Below are 20,817 nucleotides of genomic sequence, written 5' to 3'. Positions count from 1 at the left end.
TTTGATGTTGGTATTGTTCGGAAATGTTGGACAAGTTCTGAGTAGGATGCTGCATTCTGTCACTCTTTCATAAGTATTGCAATACAATAATTCCTTCTCTATAGTTTTCCCACCAAAGATGATGCATGGGTAAAGTGCATACCAATCATGTCAGAGTGTTATCTCTAGTGGGAGTATGATGCTTATCTGTTGAAACACAAAGACCAAAGAGATAACAGGGATGGAATCTGTTAAATTTATGTGTACAATTGTTTCCTCAATAATATGCAACATACACAGGCTTAACTGACTTCAAACTGACATTTATATGTGAAAAACACAAAAACTGCAGATGTGGAAATCTTGATCAAACAATGAGATGGCTCCTTCATTACTTCTTTCTCCCTTCAAATACATAATCCCACTTGCTATTTAATTTGGTCTGATCAGAAATGTTGACTCATGAAATCTAAGCATGAAATACTGCCCTGATCTGCTGATTTCCTCCAGCAATTCATGGTTTGCTTGCTGTATATATGTGTGCCCATGGCCAAACTTGAAGGAAACTCCTCAGAAAGCTCTCATGACCTTGCTGGAAAGGTCAGCCAAGTAGCAGAGTAGAAATGACAATTGTGATATAGAGAATTTAGGTTAAAAAGACTTAAGTTAAAATGTGATGATTAATCAGAAACAGGGAAGCCAGAACGGACAGAGAGTTTACTAGCAGTCAAGGACAGAAGGAGCTGCTGAATATGTTTTTTTAAACCTATCTTTTCATGGTCATAGTGAGAGACATGCAGGAGACAAAGGATTGATAAGAAGTGTGAGAAACAGAATTCAGTGAATGTAGAGTTCACAGCGTACGTAACGAACGTGATAATTAATAATGCAGTTATACTTAGAATGTTTTTGTAATACTAACCAATTAAAACAGTATTAATAAGAAGGGGAAGGGCAAATAATAAAGGTATAAAAATCAATGCACTCTATGTATCGGGGCTTAACTGGTGAGAAACCAGTTGAGTCCAACTCTGCAGACTTGTAAATAAAGCTTGTCGTGTCATCAGTTTTAAAGAGACTCATGTGTGAGAAGTTTTATTTCTGACAACAATGACAAATGTCATTGCACTTGGAGGTACCCATAATTTGCTTCTCAGCAGTAAAGAAACGGCATTTGGCATTTACATTTTGACAGCTACCACAGAACTTTTATGAGTTTGTCAACAGAAATTTCCATTAAACAGATGTCTTTTCCAATGAACTCTGGTGCAGGAATCTATTGTATCTGAACAGCAAGCACAATCCTGGAATCCTCGTTTAGACACGCAGAGTCCAAGTGAGAAAATATCAAACCATGAGCATATATTGTGTTGAAATGATGTACAGATAGTCGCATATTGATCAGGGAACACAATCTGGATAAATGGAAATGGGTAAAAAAAAGTTTTAAAATCATTGTATCCAGTGCTATTTTGTTAAAGGGATTGAATGCCATGGTTATAAAAATAATTTTTCAAGATTAAGGAGGCTGTAATTTATCACACTATAAATAGTCTAAGCTCCTGAAATATAGAAGGATGTTTTGTGTATGTAACTAGTGGGCATGTACAGGTATATCCAATGTATTAGAAGGCTTACATTTTTGAAAACAGAAATTGAGCACTCTTCAATAAATCAAGAAGGCTGAGTGAAATAAAGCATGGGTACTTTGATGTGGTGTAATTCTGTGGTTAGAGAGTGCCACAATGTATTGCAACAAACATGGATTCATAAATCAAGAATGTCAAAGCTATTTTGTTAATAGCATTTTTGAAAAAAAACCTGTCAATTGAGGAGCACCTGTATGAATACGTTTACAGAATATAATGAACTCATTGCAGGGTGTTTAGGTGATGACTCAATTGTATAGACTGTTCAAGAGTACAACACCTCTTACAGCAGCTTCCTGTTTTACATATTGAATTTTTCATGACTATTCCAGAGATTCTAAGATTTCCTTCATTTAAGCTTTGTTGTTATTCTCATAGTACATTTGAGTTGTTATATTGTCAAGGTGTTAATCTTTAATGATTCTATTGATATTTCAGAGCATGTGGAATCCAGCATTTGGAAAGAGCAGGAGACAATCTTTCATTTTTCAATTCTCTCTACTTTTGCATTGTCACCTTCTCTACTGTTGGATTTGGTGATGTGACTCCACATATCTGGCCTTCACAACTCCTAGTGGTCATAATGATATGTGTGGCTTTGGTAGTCTTGCCTCTCCAGGTATGTGCTAGTCTGGCCATTTGAACATTAATGTATTTGGTATTAACTTACTCACTGACCATAATGGTGCAAGAGTTAAGAGTTGTCAACAGGATAAGTAGCAAGTTAATCTCATGATCTTTAAACAAAAAATGCTTTAAACCGGTAGCAAATGTGGAAAGCAGTTAATGTTCCATTTTTTTTTTCATTGGGGACAATCTGAAAGTTATGTTTACCTTCTGTTGAGGAGGGTTTCCAGTGAACTTAAGGGGCTCAGCATGAATTACCCAAAAGGAGGCCATTTAGACTGGGAGCATAATGTGTAGGGAATTTATTGGAAGATAGTCTTGATTAGGAGCAACATGATGTATGTTTCTGGATCTGGAAACTAAATCACCCAGAAATCCAATGCCATATTTTAATTGGGTGACAGTACATTCACTTGTGAGCATTGCCTGCTTAAAGTAGAATGTTGCGTTTTGTTTGCGAAAGGCAGAGAAAATATTGGCTGAATTTACAAATAGAGATAGTCTGGATGCCTTTTAGAACATCACTTCATGCCCTGAACACAACAGCACCTGTCATGGGTATGGTCACCATCTGGTCTAATCGTTGACTTAAAGGATTCACTAAAGTGTTAATTGCATGCACAACTATTTATGTGTAGCTGGTAGGTGTAGGAGTGCTCTTGGCCACTTCACATGATGAAGGATATTGCCAGCTCTCTGTTGATTCCATTCTAATCATCTTTAACCCCCATTATTCCCTCTCACCATCCCATCCGTTCTTACTGGTATCAATCTTAACTTCTTATTACAAGCAAACTGCCTGGGAATACAGAGCCTCTATCTACAGTTCTAGTTTCATGTAAGTGAACCTGTGGTCAAATATTGGATATGCTTCATTTCTCCATGATTCTGTGCAGAGAATAGTTCAGTGGGGCATAGTTTCACATGGTGAATTCGGATGAAACTTGTATCCATAGTTAACATGGCATAAATCCAAAGTCTTTACCATGAAAAAGGGAAGATTACACATGAGTCTCATGTAATGTATTTCATTTTTGCCTGTAGAATGGTGTTTTAATAAGCAAACCGTGGGTTAGCAATGGATTTAATTGAAGGATCTAGTTCTTAAATTTACTATCATTTAATTAAACCATAAGTTGGCCAGTGATCTCAGTTTGGTAATCTATCATTTATTTCTCAAAGACAATGCCTCATTTGGCTGAAACTGGAGAAATAAATCCAAGACTTGAAAGGCACTTGCTCTTACAATTCATGAAAAAAATCTTTTACAAATCACATTTTGACAATCAGTATCCAAGCACTGGAACTGATGATCAGGTTGAAATCTAAAGTCAGGAAGGAAAATGAGAGGTTCTGCAGAACTTAGAAATTGTAAAATCCTCTAAAGCTAATTAATACTGATCTTGGATTTTATTGTGTTAATGATTTAATTTTGGGTGTTTCAACATCAATGGAAAGTGATGATGTCAAAATTTGCATGTCTTTTAGCCACAGTTAAGTTAGAAGTTGATGCTTTTTTTGTATTAATTCTCTGTCCATCTTGAACTGATTTGTATGAACTTGCTCAAAGAAAATTGCATGCCATAACTTAAGTAGTTGCATCAAACTTCTGGAATTGTCACTTCCTTGTCTTTCCCACAAGTTTTCTTTAACATAAACTGGTCTTAAAAACCTGTCATGAAACTAAAGCAAAGGTGATGTTATTGTAAAGGGAATTGCCAGTATATGTAACCTGTTTGGTCATTGCCTCTTCTTGTTTGTGTCAGTTGAAGAGCTTATAAAACATCATTGGATGGTTAACATGTTTTGTCACTTACAATATTTTCACTCTTCTCTCAGTTTGAAGAGCTTGTTTACCTGTGGATGGAAAGGCAGAAGTCTGGTGGGAATTACAGTCGGCATCGAGCACAGACAGAGAAACATGTAGTGCTCTGTGTCAGCTCCTTAAAAATTGACCTGCTGATGGATTTCCTAAATGAATTCTATGCTCATCCTCGGCTTCAGGTAAAAAATGCGTTCACTGCTTCTGGGTAGTCCATTATCTACAGTTAGTGGTGAGTTACCTAGATTTGCATTGTTTTCTATTCAAGCAAACTTGCTTTGGGCAGTTCTCTTAATGTGAAATTGCTCAAATTAAAGTAGCCATCAGACTCTTCAGTGTGGTAAAAGAAAGTTCTACAATATAAATTGTATTCTGTGAGGATTGAGGACAGGCTGCAATACAAACTCATTGAAAAATTCTTGATGCCAGGTATAGTCATATTCCCCAGTTTATCAAAAATATTGGGAATAATTTAAGTTACTAAAATGGAAAATTACTTTAAAATATTGAAAGCTAAAATGCATACAAATGCTTAAAAACATGAAAGAAAATAAAATCAAGGGCCTTGAAGAAGGACTCAGGCCCGAAACATTAGTTCTGTATCTTTGCCTCCTGTGGTCGCTGCGTGACGCACTGAGTTCCTCCAGCATTTGTGTGTTTTTACAACAATCACAGTGTCTGAAGACTTTCATTTTTCAAGCTGTGGGAAAAATAAATTCCTTTTTCTGTTTTCATCAGTCATTCCAAAGATGATCTTCTGTAAATTAACCCTTAGTAAAGGTTGTGGGTAGTTAAAAGGAACGTTTGAGAGTGAAAATCAATTGAAGAGTAAAGAGAAATGAGGAGATGGTGAGTGGGATGAATGGAATTGCACCTCTGGCCTCCTGGACTCTCATTATAAGCATATGGTAAAGTACCTTGACACATGAAAATCATTGTATAAATCCAAGCCCTTCTTCCTTCATGGATGCAGAAGCGATTTAAATGCAGCATTTAACACTGAAATTTGCTATACATCTAAATTGAATTATTTCAGCTTCAGCATTCATTCCAGAAACGGATCCCCAAGAATTGAATTTTTTGTTGAGATGATTCTACTTTTTCTCCCCTAACCATTTTCACAAATCTATTTGTTCAAAGTCTGAGTACATAAAACCACAAAAGCAGGAAGTGGTAAAAATATAAAGTTAACAATCTTTACCACCCCCCCCCCACCCCAAGAGAAAGAACAGACCAAAGATTTCCAGATCATTTTTAGCTGTTTGATTTTTGAAATGAATATCGAGAGTGAGGCTCCCACAGTCTGGAATTTTCTAATAATGGAAAACAAGCTCTGATCTCTGTGAGATTAGGAACAAGAAGAGGCCCAGCCTGTTCTCCATTACCCTCAAGACTCGTGCTCAGGTCATGCATAGATAATTGTCAGTTTCCTTGAATCTTGGTGCCATCTACTGTAACTACATCAATTTGATAGTAGTTCAGTGCAAGGAAGTAAAAAGAAAAATCATTTGCCTTTCCACAAATACCTTCAATGTTGTAAGAAATCCCAAAGTAAATAACAAATAAATGATCAAATATGATTTGATACTCAGCATCAAGTAGATGTTAGGACAATAGAAAAAAAACATGATCAAAGATGCAAATTGTAAACAATAATTTAATGGTTCAGGAGGGTGAGTGAGTCACTTCAGGCTGGTGTAGTGGAAGATGTTGTCAGAGGCGGGCTGAGAAAGTTGAGGACTGGTGGCATGCTGTGAATTTGGAAGGTTGTTGATCTAGATAAAGTTATATAAATGGGGAGTTGTGGGGCTGCAGGTGACCATTGTGCAATTTGAAAATTAAGGATGAGTGTGTTCTAATTGTGGGAACCAGAGTGGGTCTGTGAGCATTGGAGGCAATGCACAGCTTTAAATGCAAACAAGTTCTTTCATTTGTTCTAAATTGCCTAATTTTGAATATGTTGAATCATTGTACTCATTTAATCCTATATTTAATCAAGCCAGTGATTTTTTATGTTGCAGGATTATTATGTTGTCATCCTTTGTCCAACTGAGATGGATCTTCAGGTGCGCAGAGTGTTACAGATCCCTCTCTGGTCTCAACGGGTCATTTACTTGCAGGGCTCTGCATTGAAAGATCAAGATCTTATGAGAGCCAAGTAAGCCAAGTTCCCATATCAGTGTGGCATTCTTTTTTTTAATCTGAAACAAGAGGAAGAGACACAGGGGTACCAGGGGATACTCACTTGATGACTGCATATTCAGTCTTTCATCTATGTATCAGCCAGTGAGCTGGAGACTATGTTGGCTGTGTGGCAGGTTTCACAGCTTAGTTTCTTGTGCAGCAAACTCAGTTTATTCAAGGAAAAAGTGGTCTATTTAAAGTGTGTGATAAATTGAGGACTAAAACTGTACAGCACATGTAATAAACACAGGGTAATTTCTCCAGAAAATGGACTGATTAGGAGATAGTTATAAACTAAATGCATAAAATAAATTGCATTGATCACTAGTCTTCAGTTGACAGGTGAATTATCTAATTATCTCTGCTTTTGATGGCAATACTGTTGTCAAGATATTCACCCTGAGACAAAAACCAGATTCATTCCTTGATAAGCTTTGTATTGATGGGCATTGCTTTCAGGTCAATAATTATGGCACATACCTTGAAAATGTAGTCTTCTTCAACTGCTATGGTTAGGGAAGGTATTCCTGTGTTAAAACCCATAATCGATGAAAGAACAGCAATAATTTTTCAACTTTACCTCGGATGTGACTTGGAGGGAAATGCTGTTCTCAGTGTCTACTGCTCTTGTGCTTTCCAGGTAATAGAGGTCTTATGGATTTTGGAGATTCTAATCTTGACTAATTTCATTCTGAGCCTGGCCTCAGCCCTTCTCTATGAAAGAGTACAGAGAAATCAGCTAAGGTGTCCACTTAAAATCTCAATGTAAACAACTATTAACATTTTTTAAAATTATTTTTAAATTTAAATTTTAAATTTAGAAATACAGCATGGTGACAGGCCCTTGTGGACCATGAGCCCATGCCCCCCAAATACTCCAATTGATTTACAGTTCCCCTTTTTTTGAAGAGTGGGAGAAACTGCAGCACCTGGAGGAAACCCATGCATGCACAGGGAGAATAGGTAAACTCCTTACAGACAGAAGTGGATTGAAACCTGGGTCACTGGCACTGTAATAACATTGCTCTAACCATGCATTTATTTAACACACTAAAACATCCAGTCAAAGATGCATAATGAAATCTTGGGACACATGACCAATTCCTTGGTTGAAGAGGTGGGTCCAAAGAGGTTCTCAGAAAATGAGGAAATTGATGGTCCAAGAAGTAAATAAATTTCCAATCAGCTCTCTCTGTTCTCAATTTGAATTTTCCTATGAACTTATTCACCCCTTTAGTTTTTGGGAAGGTTCTGCATGAGAGAATGATTTATAGGGGAGACATGCAGTTCTTTTATCTTTAGTTTAAACACACATGTTGCACTTAGATTTTGAAATTAACGTATATTCAAAACTAAATTCTTTCAATCAGTAATTTTTCAAAAAGATATCAGAAATTACTCGATCCATCCAGATCAGAAAAAAATGCTTTAAAAGCAATGCATCTAACTAACTATTTGAAGGATTAGAAGAGTAAGTGATGATATCTGACTTTGGTAGGTCATGTAAAATAATGTGCAGTAAAAAATTTATTTTAACCCAGCAAGCACATGCAATAATTACAGGAGCTTAGAAACACAAAGCTCAGCATTGGAATGCACAGAGAGCTCCAGAGGGTCCCATTTTACATCCTAAGTAAATACCCCCCCTCCCCCACCCCAGGATTAATCCTCAGTTAGGGCAGACAGATGAGAAGCATATGGAGGCAAGAACATTTCAGCCCTCCAGTCCAATCCAAGATTCCGTTTTAGGCCATTTGTCACATTAATTTGCATATTCCTTCATAATTAACTCAATTCAATCAGTTGAAAGCTTTCTTTATCCTAGAAACCAGAACTTCTCGAGGGAAGTTACAGATTATCACTTTCCTAATTTTCTTTCCAAATAACATGATTCTAATTGAAAATTGTGCTCGCTTGCCCTTGGTTCCACCCCTCTTCTCCACCAAAAATCCCAATCCATTCTACAAATTGTATTTTAAATCATATTTAACCTTCAGTACACCAGGGAATCCACCCCAATTTTATACATTTATAGATGTATGAAAATAGAACGGATAAACAAGGAGAAGCCATCCAGAAATAACTTCTGAAAGCTATAACAGAAAGTTGTTGCTGTGTCCTTGATGTAGGAAATTGAGGAGGCTGTTTTACTTCTGTAAAATCACTTTATGATTAGCTTAGGCCACAAAGGTAAACCTTTGAGAATTGACACATGTATTGCACAAATATGGAATAATTATGCAGCTAACCTGCTTTGTCTTCTCTTGTGACAGGATGGATGACGCAGAAGCCTGTTTCATTCTGAGCAGCCGCAATGAAGTGGACCGCACAGCAGCGGTATGGAAATGCTGGAAGTGAACTAGGAGGGGTTTGGCGGTTTAATACTGTGGATCCCTCTGTAAAAGGAAATGACTACCTGAAGTTTCAATGTTCTGGGATTGAGCCTGTATTTCATCATTTGGTCCATAATATCATGGTAGAACAGGATTGCCAATGCTAGTTGAATATATTCATGGAGGTTCCAACTCTACAGCACACCTGTGTTTTATGTCTAATATTTAATCATTAATTAACAATTAATGCAGAACAACTCACCAATTTCTTAATGCCCTGTTATTTTTCTCCTGGTTGATGAATCACACCCAGATAATTAATCTTTAATTCCTGCAAACTCTACATCATAGAACAACACAGCAGAGAAACGGGCCCTTTGTTCCATGTGCATGTGCCAAATGTGATGCCCAAGTTAAACTAAAATTCTGCTGCTTGCACAAAATAATCCTCCTTTCTTCCACATTCAGATGTCTATCTTGAATCCTCTTAAACAGAACTATTGCATCTGGTTCCACCACTGGCAGCCCATTCCAGGCACTTATCACTCTCAGTGTGCGGGGAAAAAACTTGCCCATAAATCTCCGTTGAGTCTCCATCTCACCCTCAATACCAAAACCTTAAATGCATGTCCTTCAGATTGTGACATTTTTATGCTAGGAGAAAGATTCTGACTGCCTACCCTTTCAATTTCTCTAATTTTATTAACTTCTATTAGATCTCACCCTCTGACTCTCCAGAGAAAGTTTATCTAACCTGTACCCATAGCTTGTACCCTCCTGACAGAATCTTATTATCTCTCTTCTATCCCCTTTCCAAGGCCTCCACATTCTTCCTGTAATTGGGTGACCGGGAATGAATACAATTCCTCAAGGGTCCTGTGTAATTCAAGCTTTTTAAAACTTGCATATGCTTCATTTTTCTTTTTGATTACATTTATAACCTCTTATCTTCCAAGGTTCTTTTACCTTACCATCCTTGACCTTCCTCTTTACTGAGCTCTGATGAGTGGGCCCTTAAACAACCACCACATGATAGTTGGGGACTTGCCTGATGTGGCTGCTCCCAGTTAACACCACCCTCCTCCATTTCCTGTCTAATAATATCATAATTTTCCCTTCCCAATTTTATACTTTCCCACGAGGTCCAGGCTTAACCTCATTCCTAATTATATTAAAACTTGAGGAATTTCCAAAATCTCCTCCAACTGAAACTCCACTCACTTAGCCAGGGTAATTTCACAACCCTGCGCAATTTTGCCTCCTTGGGAAAGTATTTCATACTGGTCCTGATAAGGGAATCAGACCCAAAATGTTGAATGACCATTTATTCCCATGGATGCTGTCTGATCTACTATTTCTCCGGCTATTTGTTGTCTGTTCAATATTCCAGCATCTGTAGCTTTTGTGTTTGTCTTTTTGAACCTCCCAATTTCAGGTTTCCTGGCTCTCTGAGAACCTCTGGTGGCAGGAAGGTGGTAACACAACATTAATACTTAATACAGCATGGTTTGCATACTAGTTAGCACAATGCTCTCTGTGCATACTCCCTTTGATCTGCGTGGGTTTTCTCTAACTGTTAAGATTAAATATAAAGAAATTGAAATGCCTTACAAAGCAGAACAACAAACGGTTGAATAAAGAACCAGATACAGTATGGCTCACTTCTGTGGTAACCGCATTTCATGAAAGGATTTTGATGCCATTTTAAGAGGGAAAGATGAATCACGATGTGTAAATTGTAGAGGAAGAGTATGAATAAAACAATTTTCAAAGCATTGGTTGATCATTGACTTCAGGAGGACCAGGAAAGACCACCCTGCAATGCACATCTAAAACTCTATAGTTGAGAGAGTAGAAGCACCAAGTTCCTTGGATTTCACCTATCCAGTAACCTATCATGGACACTCAACATCTCCTCACTTGTCAGGACAGTGTAGCAGTGACTGCACTTCCTGAGAAGACTGAACTGGGCAAGGCTACCAGCCACCATTATATCAATCTTCTACAGGAGCTTTATCGAGAGTGTCCTGGCTGGCTGCATCACAGATTGGACGTCAATCCACAGGACCATAAGAGAGGCAGAGAAGATCACTGGAGTTTCCCCTCCCCACCATTGATGGTATCTACCGGGATCGTTGTCTGAAGAGGGAACACAAAATCATTGAGGCCCCTTCCACCCTGCAGTTAGCGTCTTTCAGCTGCTCCTGTCAGGGAAGATACAGGAGTATCAGAGCCAGCACCACCAGGCTGAGGAACAGCTTCTTCCCATGGGCAGTGAGAATGCTGAACGACCAAAGGAACTGCTCACACTAACCATCCAGACTCTCATATGTACAAAACCATTTTATATATTTATTTTGTCTAAATTACTTGTCCTGCATATGTATTTATCCGTATGTGTTTTATGTCTGGTTGTGTGTCTGAATGTTTTGCATCGAGGGCAGAAGAACACTGTTTCATCAGGTTGTATTTGAACAATCAGATGACAATGAACTTGACTTGAGCTTGTTACAAAAACCATAATGCTGCATCAGTGAATTCCTAAGAACGAGCTTGAATAATAAGATCATCTGGAGCGCCGAGCTGATCTCGTTGGTACTTTAGCACTGATTGTATTGAGCCCAGCACTTAACTTCAAGTTTCTGTTCTAACATTCCTTGAGCTATACCCAAGGAGGCATTGTGATGTGCACATTCCTTTTTATGCTCTATTAAGGAATCAGGGGAAAATCAAAGAACCTTTTCTGAGATTACAAATGTTCAAAAGAGTAAGGAAGTAATTGAGGTAAGTAAGGAAATAATGATTAAGTGAGATCAGTTTTGGGCATTAAAGTCGTATTGGGATTTAAGAAGAACAGAACTAATAAGGAGAAATGCACTGAAGTGGGGAGAGATAGTTTGAGAAAACCAAAATGACAAAATTTCCTAATAGGAATGAAATTGTTTAGGGTCTACAAAGTGGAGTTTTGCTCATCACTGTGCCTTATCATGGAAGAATTTATTTTCAACATGAATCCATTCATTGTTCTACATCTGACTAACAGTGGGTATGTTATGCACTTTAAAGGATCACCAGACCATCTTGAGAGCATGGGCTGTAAAGGACTTTGCTCCAAATTGCCCTCTCTATGTTCAGATACTGAAGCCCGAAAACAAGTTTCATGTTAAGTTTGCAGGTGAGACAAATTTTCATTTTCTATGTGTTCCTAAGCTCTAAATTGATCTAAATATCAAAACAACTCAATATTCCAGGTATTTTCCAATCCTCAATTACACAGAACATTACAGCACTGTACAGGCCCTTTAACCCACGATGCCATGCCAGCCTATCCAGAACAACCTAATTTTTCCCTTCCTGACAGCCACAACACTGTGTTTTTCTTACATCTTTGTGCCTATATATTGTAGAGACTAAAGAGGAAGACGTGATCCTACCTAAAAGTAGATAAATCCCCCAGGTCTGACATGATATTCCCTTGGTCCTTGAGGGAGACAGTGTAGAAATTGATTTTATTTTACAAAGATTAGAACTCAAGGACCAAAAGGTTGCTGAAAAACAACTAATGAACATTTATGATGTAGGCTTTTGACCCTTAAAATTTACTGACTTTGACCTATTCTAAGCTGACCTGCTGAATGCAGCTAACTTCCCTGCTGCACAATAAATTGTAAACAACTCAGGAAATGTGTGATAGATAACAGAACTCAAGGATTGGGATAAGTTGTTTTCTGGGAAGGATTTGTTCAGTAAGTGGAAGACCTTCAAAGGCAAAATTTTGAGAGTGCAGAGTTTCCATGTTCCTGTTAGGATTAAAGGCAAAGTTAACAGACACAGGGAAATAATATCATGGGATATTCGCCATCTGGTTAAGAAGAAGAGAGAGGTGTCTAGCAAATATAGGCCACAAGGAGCAAATGAAGTACTAGAAAAGTACAGAAAATGTAAGAAAATACTTAAGAAGGAAGGCAAAAAGAAGACATGAAGTTGCTTTGGCAGATAATGTGAAGGTAAGCCCGAAGAGTCTCTACAAGTATATTAAAAGGATAGTAAGGGACAAAATTGGTCTACTAGAAAATCAGAGAGATCATCTATGTGTGGAGCCTCATGAGATGGGGGAGATCTGAAGCAGTTTTCTTTTGCATCAGCATTTACACAGGAAACTGACGTAGTGTATGAGGAAGGAAGGGAAATCAGGAGTAATGGGGTGGAACGTACATTGTAGAGACTAAAGAGGAAGACGTGATGCTGCCTAAAAGTAGATAAATCCCCCTGGCCTGACATGATATTCCCTTGGTCCTTGAGGGAGACAGTGTAGAAATTGAAGAAACCCTGGCAGAAATATTTAACTTGTCCGTAGCCATGGGAGAGGTGCTGGAGGATTGGGGGTTGCTCGTGTTGTTTCATTTTTTTAAAAAAGGCTCCAGAAGTAAACCAGGAAATTGCAGGCTGGTGAGCCTGGCATCAGTAGCAGATTGGATGTTGTTCTGAGAGATAAGATATACAAGTATTTGGACAGCCAAGGGCTGATTAAGGATAGTTGACGTGGCTTTGTACATGGTAGGCCATTTTTAACGAATCTTAGAGTTTTTCGAGGAGGTTACCAAGAAAGTAGCTGAAAGAAAGGGTGTGGATGTTGTCTACATCAACTTTAGTAAGGCCTTTTGCAAGGTCCCACATGGGAGGTTAGTTCAGAAGATTCAGACACTAGGTATCCATGGAGAGGTTGTAAATTGGATTTGAAATTGGCTGAATGGGAGAAGAAAAGAGAGTGGTAGTGGATGATTCCTTCTCAGACTGGAGGTCTGTGATTAATGATGAGCTTCAGGATTGGTGCTGGGACCATTGTTGCTTGTTCTCTATATCAATGACCTGGATGATGTGGTAAATTGGATCAGCAAGTTTGCTGATGACACTAAGATTAGAGGTGTTGTGGACAGCAAGGAAGGCTTTCCAAGCTTGCAGAGCGATGTGGACCAACTGGAAAAATGGGCCAGAAAATGTAAGGTGACAAGTGTAAGGTGATGCATTTTGGAAGGGCAGACCAAGGAAGGACATACGCAGTAAATGGTAGGGCACTGAGAAGTGTGGAATAAGAAAGGGATTTTGGAACACAGATACATAATTCCCTGAAAGTGGTGTCACATGTAGATAGGGTTCTGAAGAAAGCTTTTGGCATCTTGGCTTTCATAAATCTAAGTATTGAGTCTAGGAGTTGGGATGTTATGGCGAGGTTGTGTAAGACATTGGTGAGGCCAAATTTTGAATATTGTGTGCAGTTCTGGTCACCAAACTAGAGGAAAGATATCAATAAGATTGAAAGAATGCAGAGAAGATTTATTAGGATGTTGCTGGGTCTTCAGGAGTTGAGTTACAGGGAAAGATTAAACAGGTTAGGACTTTATTCCTTGGAGCAAGGAAGAATGAGGGGAGATTTGATGGAGGTTTGCAAAACTATGAGGACTATGGACAGAGTAAATGTGAGTAGCCTCTTTCCACTTAGATTAGGAGAGATGAATACAAGAGGACATGGCTTTCGAGTGAAAGGGGATAAGTTTATGGGGAACATCTTCACTGAGAGAGTGGTGGGAGTGTGGAATGAGCTGTAAGAGTGTGTTAATGCAGGTTCACTCTTAAGTTTAAAGAATAATTTGGATATATGGATGGGTGAGGTCTGGAGGGTTATGGACTGGGTGCAGGTCAGTGGGACAAGAGGAATAATGTTTCAGCACAGGTTAGAAGGGCCTAATGGCCTATTTTCTGCGCCATAGTGTTCTATGCTTCAAAAGTTACAGAAATTCAATTAATACACATTTATGCTATTGGTTTTTGTTCCTGTAAAGCTTATTGAGTTTGACCTATTCTAAGCTGCCCTGCTGCACAATAAATTGTAAACAACTTCTTCACTGTGTGTTACATAGCCACCCTCTTTGGTTTTGCATAGCATCAACCAATGGGATGAGACTGATCGAGGATGTGGGCCATCTGCAATCTAGGCTTTTTAACTCCTCGTACAAGGGTGCTCTGTTTATTTCATTGTGCTTTATATTAGGGTGTTTCCAACTTCAAACATATCAGAAATATTTTCTCTTATTGACATTTCTATTGAAAATAGAGTACTGAATTGTGCTAGATATCTGAAATACAAATTGAAAATGCTCAACAGGTCAAATGTCAGCAACCAGTTCTGATGGTGTCATCAAAATAAAGTTTTCTCTCTCTTTTCTCATAGAATTTGTCTGATCTGATGAATGTTTCAGAGACTTTTTTTTCTGTTTTAATCTGATGGTGTAACTATTTTAAACATTTAGCTGCTGCAGTTAATCTGATTTCCTCGCATTTGAAATACAAACACAAAATTGGCTTTTCTCTATCCTCACCACTTTTTATTTCTTTTTCTTGATAGATCATGTAGTTTGTGAAGAGGAGTTTAAATATGCCATGTTAGCCTTGAACTGCATCTGCCCTTCCACCTCGACTCTCATCACTCTATTGGTTCATACATCCAGGGGACAGTAAGTCAAATGTTTGTACATCTTCCATTGGAAGGTTTTACTCTGCCTGGAGCAGCCATTCTCAACCTTTGTTTTGGCTATGGTCACCTTTGGACTCTGCTCAAAGCATGAGCCCCCTTCCCTGTGAAACTGACAAGTTTAGTTGGGTGCTCCTACCAACTACATAAAAAACAAAAATATATTTATGTTGTGCAAGGTGAACAGAAGACAAAACTTTTACTCTGAGTATAAAACCTGTGGCATGTAATTGCAGAATAAACAGGGATTTAGGCTGTCATTCTTATTGAACGTGGGAAAGAAGAAAACATGAATGTGCATATTACCAAAAAATTTGAAAAATGATTCTTGATTGCAATAATTTGTACACAATGAGTCATTAGGGAACCTTAAGCATAAACTCAAGGATGTGAAAACTTAATTAAAAGAACTTTAAAAAAAAAATTTAAAATAAAAATTTTACTGAGATCCTTGAGCTTGATCTTCCAGTGCAAATTTTTTGATGTCAGACTTCAAATTGGATAATGATAGTTGAAGGTTGCCTCTTGTTGTGACATCTAGTCTGTTCTGAATTTTGTCAAGAAACTACCTTACTGAATCCACATTCAATTAAGTATGTTGAGGGAAAGGCAATGAAAAATATTTTGGTCTTTTCCCATAGTTTTGGAAATCTATTTAGCAGATCTTTCTTAACCTAAAAATCTTTTTTTGAATTGGTAAACTTGTGCCGTGCAATTATGTCCCAATGACGATTATGCAGTCTCTCTTGAACTTCTGTGAGAACGTTGGTGGGTTGCTCTTCAATTGGATCTCATACCCAATACAGAATGTTGAGGTTTAACAGGTCATTAAATCTTTCGCGCAGATCTGTGTGCATTTGCTTTTGGTGTTTCACATGAATCGTCATGTCATCATCCTTCATTGCCTCTGCGTTTGTGTTGAGATTTGGAAATTGTAAAAATTCCTGCTTTGATATTGATCCAATAGAAACTTTAAACTTCTTAAAGAAAGAAACAATGGCCTCCTTACCATCAGTGAGGTTATTGGGCTCACTCTGTAAGGACTTGTTCAATAAATTGAGTTTGTTAAAGATATCTGCCAGATAAAAATGTATCCACCTTTGCATCCATGCTCATGAGAATGAAAGAAAACAATCACATCCCAGAGTGCAACAAAATGCTGAAGATAATTTCCTTGGACAGCACCTCATCTTGGTATCATCTGAAAATGTTCATCATTTTCTTCACACAGCTGCCAGAGGAGATAGTCTTGAAGGGGATGTGGCTTTATAAAGTTTAGAGTTTTTCTGACAATTGAAAGGGAAGCATTTAAACATCCTCCTCAGCTTTTAGCCACTAATTGTTCCTTATGAATGACTGAACATATAACATTTTTCATGTGAGTGGTGAACCCTCCAAATCAGTGGTTCCCAACCTTTTTTCATTCCACTCACATCCCACTTTAAGTAATCCCTATGCTATTGGTGCTCTGTGCTTAAGGTGGGATGTGAGTGGGAAGGAAAGGTTGAGAACCACTGCTCTAGACCCAATTGTTACTGAAATATTTTGCTCAAGACAAATTGTCATTGGCCCATTTCCTTTGGAGTTATGAAACCGTGCACATATCGAGTCATTTAGGTACAATTAAAACAGTGGTTTTCAACCTTTTTCTTTCCACCCGCATACCACCTTAAGCAATCCCTTACTAATCACAGAGCACCTATGGCATAAGGATTACTTAAAGTGGTATGTGAGTGGGACGAAAAAGGTTGGGAATCACTGCCCTAGATCATCCCACCATTGAAGCATCACCATCAGTTGGCACAGGCACTATGGTCAGTCCCGTAGTTTCTATTGTAATCCTTTGGACAAACAACAGCTCTTCCATCAGCTTGTATCCATTTCAGAATCTGGCATCAGCTATGAGAAGAGTGTTGTTCTCCTGCAGAGTGGATTCATCTAATTGTAGAGAATTTCTTGGATTGTAATTAAATTAATAGTTGTTCTTCAATGTACCTTGCCATCTCATCAATTCTTCTAGAAACAGTTGAATTGCTCAAAGGAATTGCCTGAAAAGTTTCTTTACCATTTAAGTTCATGACGTCACATATTATTATGGACACTGAAGGAAATGTTAGTGACTCAGCGACCTTGTGAGCATTTCCACTTTTATCATTCAATTCATTTACCTTGTATGATTTCTAATTTCTGTGACATTTCAGTAATCATTTGTTTGAGTGTAGGCCTTCTCTTGAAATGATCTCAAAGGGTTTTTAAGTAATCTTTCTTCTATTTATGAGCGGTCTCTAAATGTTGTTTCAGCTTGCTTATCCTCGTGCTTTCATTTGAAAATGCATTCAAACAAATCAAACATATGGGCAGAGAAGGATATTGCAGAGAAGTAATTAAACCATATGAGAGGTATTCCACTAAATATTGCTGACACCTTTTTGCTGAGGAAATCGTGGGTAAAATTATTTCTGAAAGCAACAAAAATCAATGACACTAAAATTCCCTTTATGCAGAATTAAAACAACAGCTTCAAATAACCAGCAAAAAAAAAATCATGGTAAATAGGTTTTTAAAAAATATACAAATGTTTAACATTGGCACTCTCCTAGCGGTTGGTTCGTTAATCTCAACACACAATCTCAAGAAACTGGCAAATTCACATCCAGTATCTACCAGTTCCTATAGGTGCCGGATACCGGGGTTTTTTGACAAAATTAAAGCACTTCTTACAAGGGTTAGCTCAAAACCTGGCTTAAATTTTACAGAAAACAATGAGCAATCCATACCTTGTCCAATAAAAGCTAACAGAGAAGACATACATTCACACCCAACATGAAAACTTGAAGCTTGTGGACATGAGACATTTGGAGAAAAACTTTTTGGCCAGCACGTTTATTGCCTGAAGTTGAAGGCAATAGAATAATAGAGAAAAAACTATGTGGAAGGGAATTCATAGCCAAAGCTGATTCCATATCAGTTAAACACAATCATGTTGAAGCAAAGAACGCTCTGAAAACATTAATTTTCTGCATTTACCTCGGTCATTCGAGGCTGTCTCCAAATGCTTCCAACCTTGAAAAAATCTTGCATTGCATGGCAACTTTGCAGCAAAGCTTGGCAGTCCTTTCCTTACCCAAAAAATGTTTTATCTGTTCAGTTTCCATTCCCCTTATGTACATTGGCCCACCTTGTGAAGGATTTCAATTTGTGATGACCCCCCCCCCCCACCTCCTTAAATGTGCTGTAGCCTCCATTGAGAATAGCTGGCTTGGAGCATCATAAAATTTTAATGTCCTTTCACTGAGGTGCAAATGGATTTGTATTGAATTTCTGGTCAGTGTTAAGGAATCACACAGATCAAAGTGGTGCCCTCTATTGACAGTAGGCTTAAAACTGATAAATGATTTGACCCAATTTGCATCTGATTTGCAAACTGTAATTTGGAATTTGATCCATTCAAATACTTTATCGATATTTTTTAAATTATGTATTGCCCCTATGGAACTCTCCATCATTAAAAATCTAGCATGTGTTTATTAGATGTTGCCAAATTATGTGTGGCTTAAAATAATATTTTTGTTGAATCGTGTCAAGTCATTGTGTGCTGTGAAATTAAATGTAGAATTATTCCAAATTTCAATGTAAAAGATTTTTTTTGTAAATCTTGGGTGCAATAGTTATTGGCTTCTTTCATTCCATTAATAGTGACTGGGATTAAAGTGATCAGACATTTTTAAAAAAAACCTTCCAACTGGTTAGAGACACAATAAAACACACATTGGGATAGAATTTCAATGTACGAATCATGGGTTAAACGAACACTGCAATCCACCAGTTAACCTGTCTGTTGTGAATGAAAATGAGTTGATTATTTCAGTGATCAAATTTGCATGACTTATTTTATCAATCTGTTTATTAGCTTTAGCATGATGGAAAAACCAAAAATGTTTGGCTGTTTGAATTTGCAGCATGGAGAAATTTGTGACCTATATATCTATAATTTCCCAACATGTGTCCCAGCAAGAATGGCACCCTCCCAGGAGTTATACCTTTTTGAAAATGTATTTCTGATTTGTTCTAATCAGCAACGCCCTCATATAACATGATATAAATCAGGAGCTCAGCATAGAGAATTGCATGTTAGTGTTTTGTTCACAGAGACTAATCCATGGTGATGTTGCAAGTTTTCATATTGTCAGGAAACTGAAAAGTTATTTGGCACTAAAAACAGGAAAGAAAAAATTGCTAGCAGTAGAAGTTTTTGTTCATTGAGGTGTAGAAATGTTGCATTAGTGATTGAAACCTTGAAACATGGCCTCTGGATTAAATGAATTTATTTGGACCTTTTTCCTTTCTCAACATTCATTCTATGCAGGAGTGAACAAAGAACACACGAGTTGCTGAATATACATTATGTTGCCAAATGTCACTTCAAAATTTATAATGATGCTGAGAAATTCTTGGTACCAATGTTGAATCCCCTGTAGTTAACAATCTTCTTGTCCTTGGGTTTCACCTTGTTCCTTTACTAGACGTGAGGCTTCTATGCTTCGTGAAGAATTTAAACCATTAAATGATTGCATCTCCATGGTTACAGGGAAGGACAACAATCCCCAGAACAGTGGCAGAGGATGTATGGGCGATGCTCAGGGAATGAGGTCTATCACATTAAGCTCAGTGACAGCAAGTTTTTTGGAGAATATGAAGGGAAGAGCTTCACCTATGCTTCATTTCATGCTCACAAAAAGTAAGTGATGTTCATGTTCAGATTAACAATTCTTTTGTTCGGAGTAAATGAAACATTCTATTCTAAATGCCCATCTTTCACTCCAGACACCTGGGATCCAATTCAGTCCAGAATATGTTTATGTGATGATATTGCATCTGGACTAATAATTCAGAAAACATGAATCTGAGTTTCACCATTAGTTTCAGCTAATGATGTAAACCTTTTTTTAAAATTGGTTAATCTTGTGACTGACCTTGGTATTATCTCCCCTCAGATTTGCAGTACTTTAAAACTCAAAGTAATACAGATTCTGGATAAAAGGTTTGACAGCAACGGTGGAGAGGGGAATGGTAATAATACAGGTCAATCGGAAATGGGGCTCAACATGGAGTCCATAATTGAGGGGAGTGGCAGACCTGTCACAGTCTCCCAAATCCATCTGTTCCTTCCTCCACTTGCCTCTATCTGCCTATCATCTCCTTCCTCACCTGTTTCACCTACCACCTGCCAGTCCCTGCCTCATTCCCTCTTACTCACCTCTTTATACTTGCTATCTCCCATCCACATTCTTAGTCCTAATGCAGTGTCTCAACCCAAAAGAAAACTCTCAGACTGCCTGAACCACAGAGCTCCAGAGTAGCATCTGCTGTAATTTGTGTATCCAGGGTACTAAATGATTTCAGCTCAACTGCATCCCATTCTTCTTTCTGTCCTGTCCATTCCAGTAGTGAACCCAAGCTTGAGGCATCCAAGTTACTCTCCTCAGCTCCTGGTCTCAACAGCCAATGCTTCCCTTCAGGAGTCTTGCACCCTCAGGATTCTTGGGCCTGATGCCAAATTCTCACCAGCCAGTCTTGAGCAGCTGGGTCTGGGTCCTTCAGCCATCACTTTTGTCCCCTATCCCACGGGATGTTCTTCCAGGCTTCCCCTTCTCAGTGGGGTGGTACTCTCCTGCACTGGTGGTCTGTGCTGAT

General features: G+C 38.1%; 1 protein-coding gene across 1 annotated transcript in view; it reads left to right on the top strand.

The window, feature by feature from the left end:
- kcnt1b (potassium sodium-activated channel subfamily T member 1b) overlaps positions 1 to 20,817 on the top strand; it is a 175,674-nt gene that overhangs the window by 29,562 nt on the left and 125,295 nt on the right. The window contains exons 10-16 of the mRNA XM_069916271.1: positions 2,067 to 2,247; positions 4,095 to 4,259; positions 6,099 to 6,235; positions 8,535 to 8,598; positions 11,661 to 11,769; positions 14,998 to 15,106; positions 19,712 to 19,861. Of these exons, the coding sequence (XP_069772372.1) occupies positions 2,067 to 2,247; positions 4,095 to 4,259; positions 6,099 to 6,235; positions 8,535 to 8,598; positions 11,661 to 11,769; positions 14,998 to 15,106; positions 19,712 to 19,861 (915 nt within the window). The remainder of the gene's footprint in view (positions 1 to 2,066; positions 2,248 to 4,094; positions 4,260 to 6,098; positions 6,236 to 8,534; positions 8,599 to 11,660; positions 11,770 to 14,997; positions 15,107 to 19,711; positions 19,862 to 20,817) is intronic.

Source organism: Narcine bancroftii, chromosome 1 (assembly GCF_036971445.1).
Source record: "Narcine bancroftii isolate sNarBan1 chromosome 1, sNarBan1.hap1, whole genome shotgun sequence".
Lineage (NCBI taxonomy): Eukaryota > Metazoa > Chordata > Chondrichthyes > Torpediniformes > Narcinidae > Narcine > Narcine bancroftii.
This window is presented reverse-complemented; position numbering and strand designations above follow the sequence as displayed.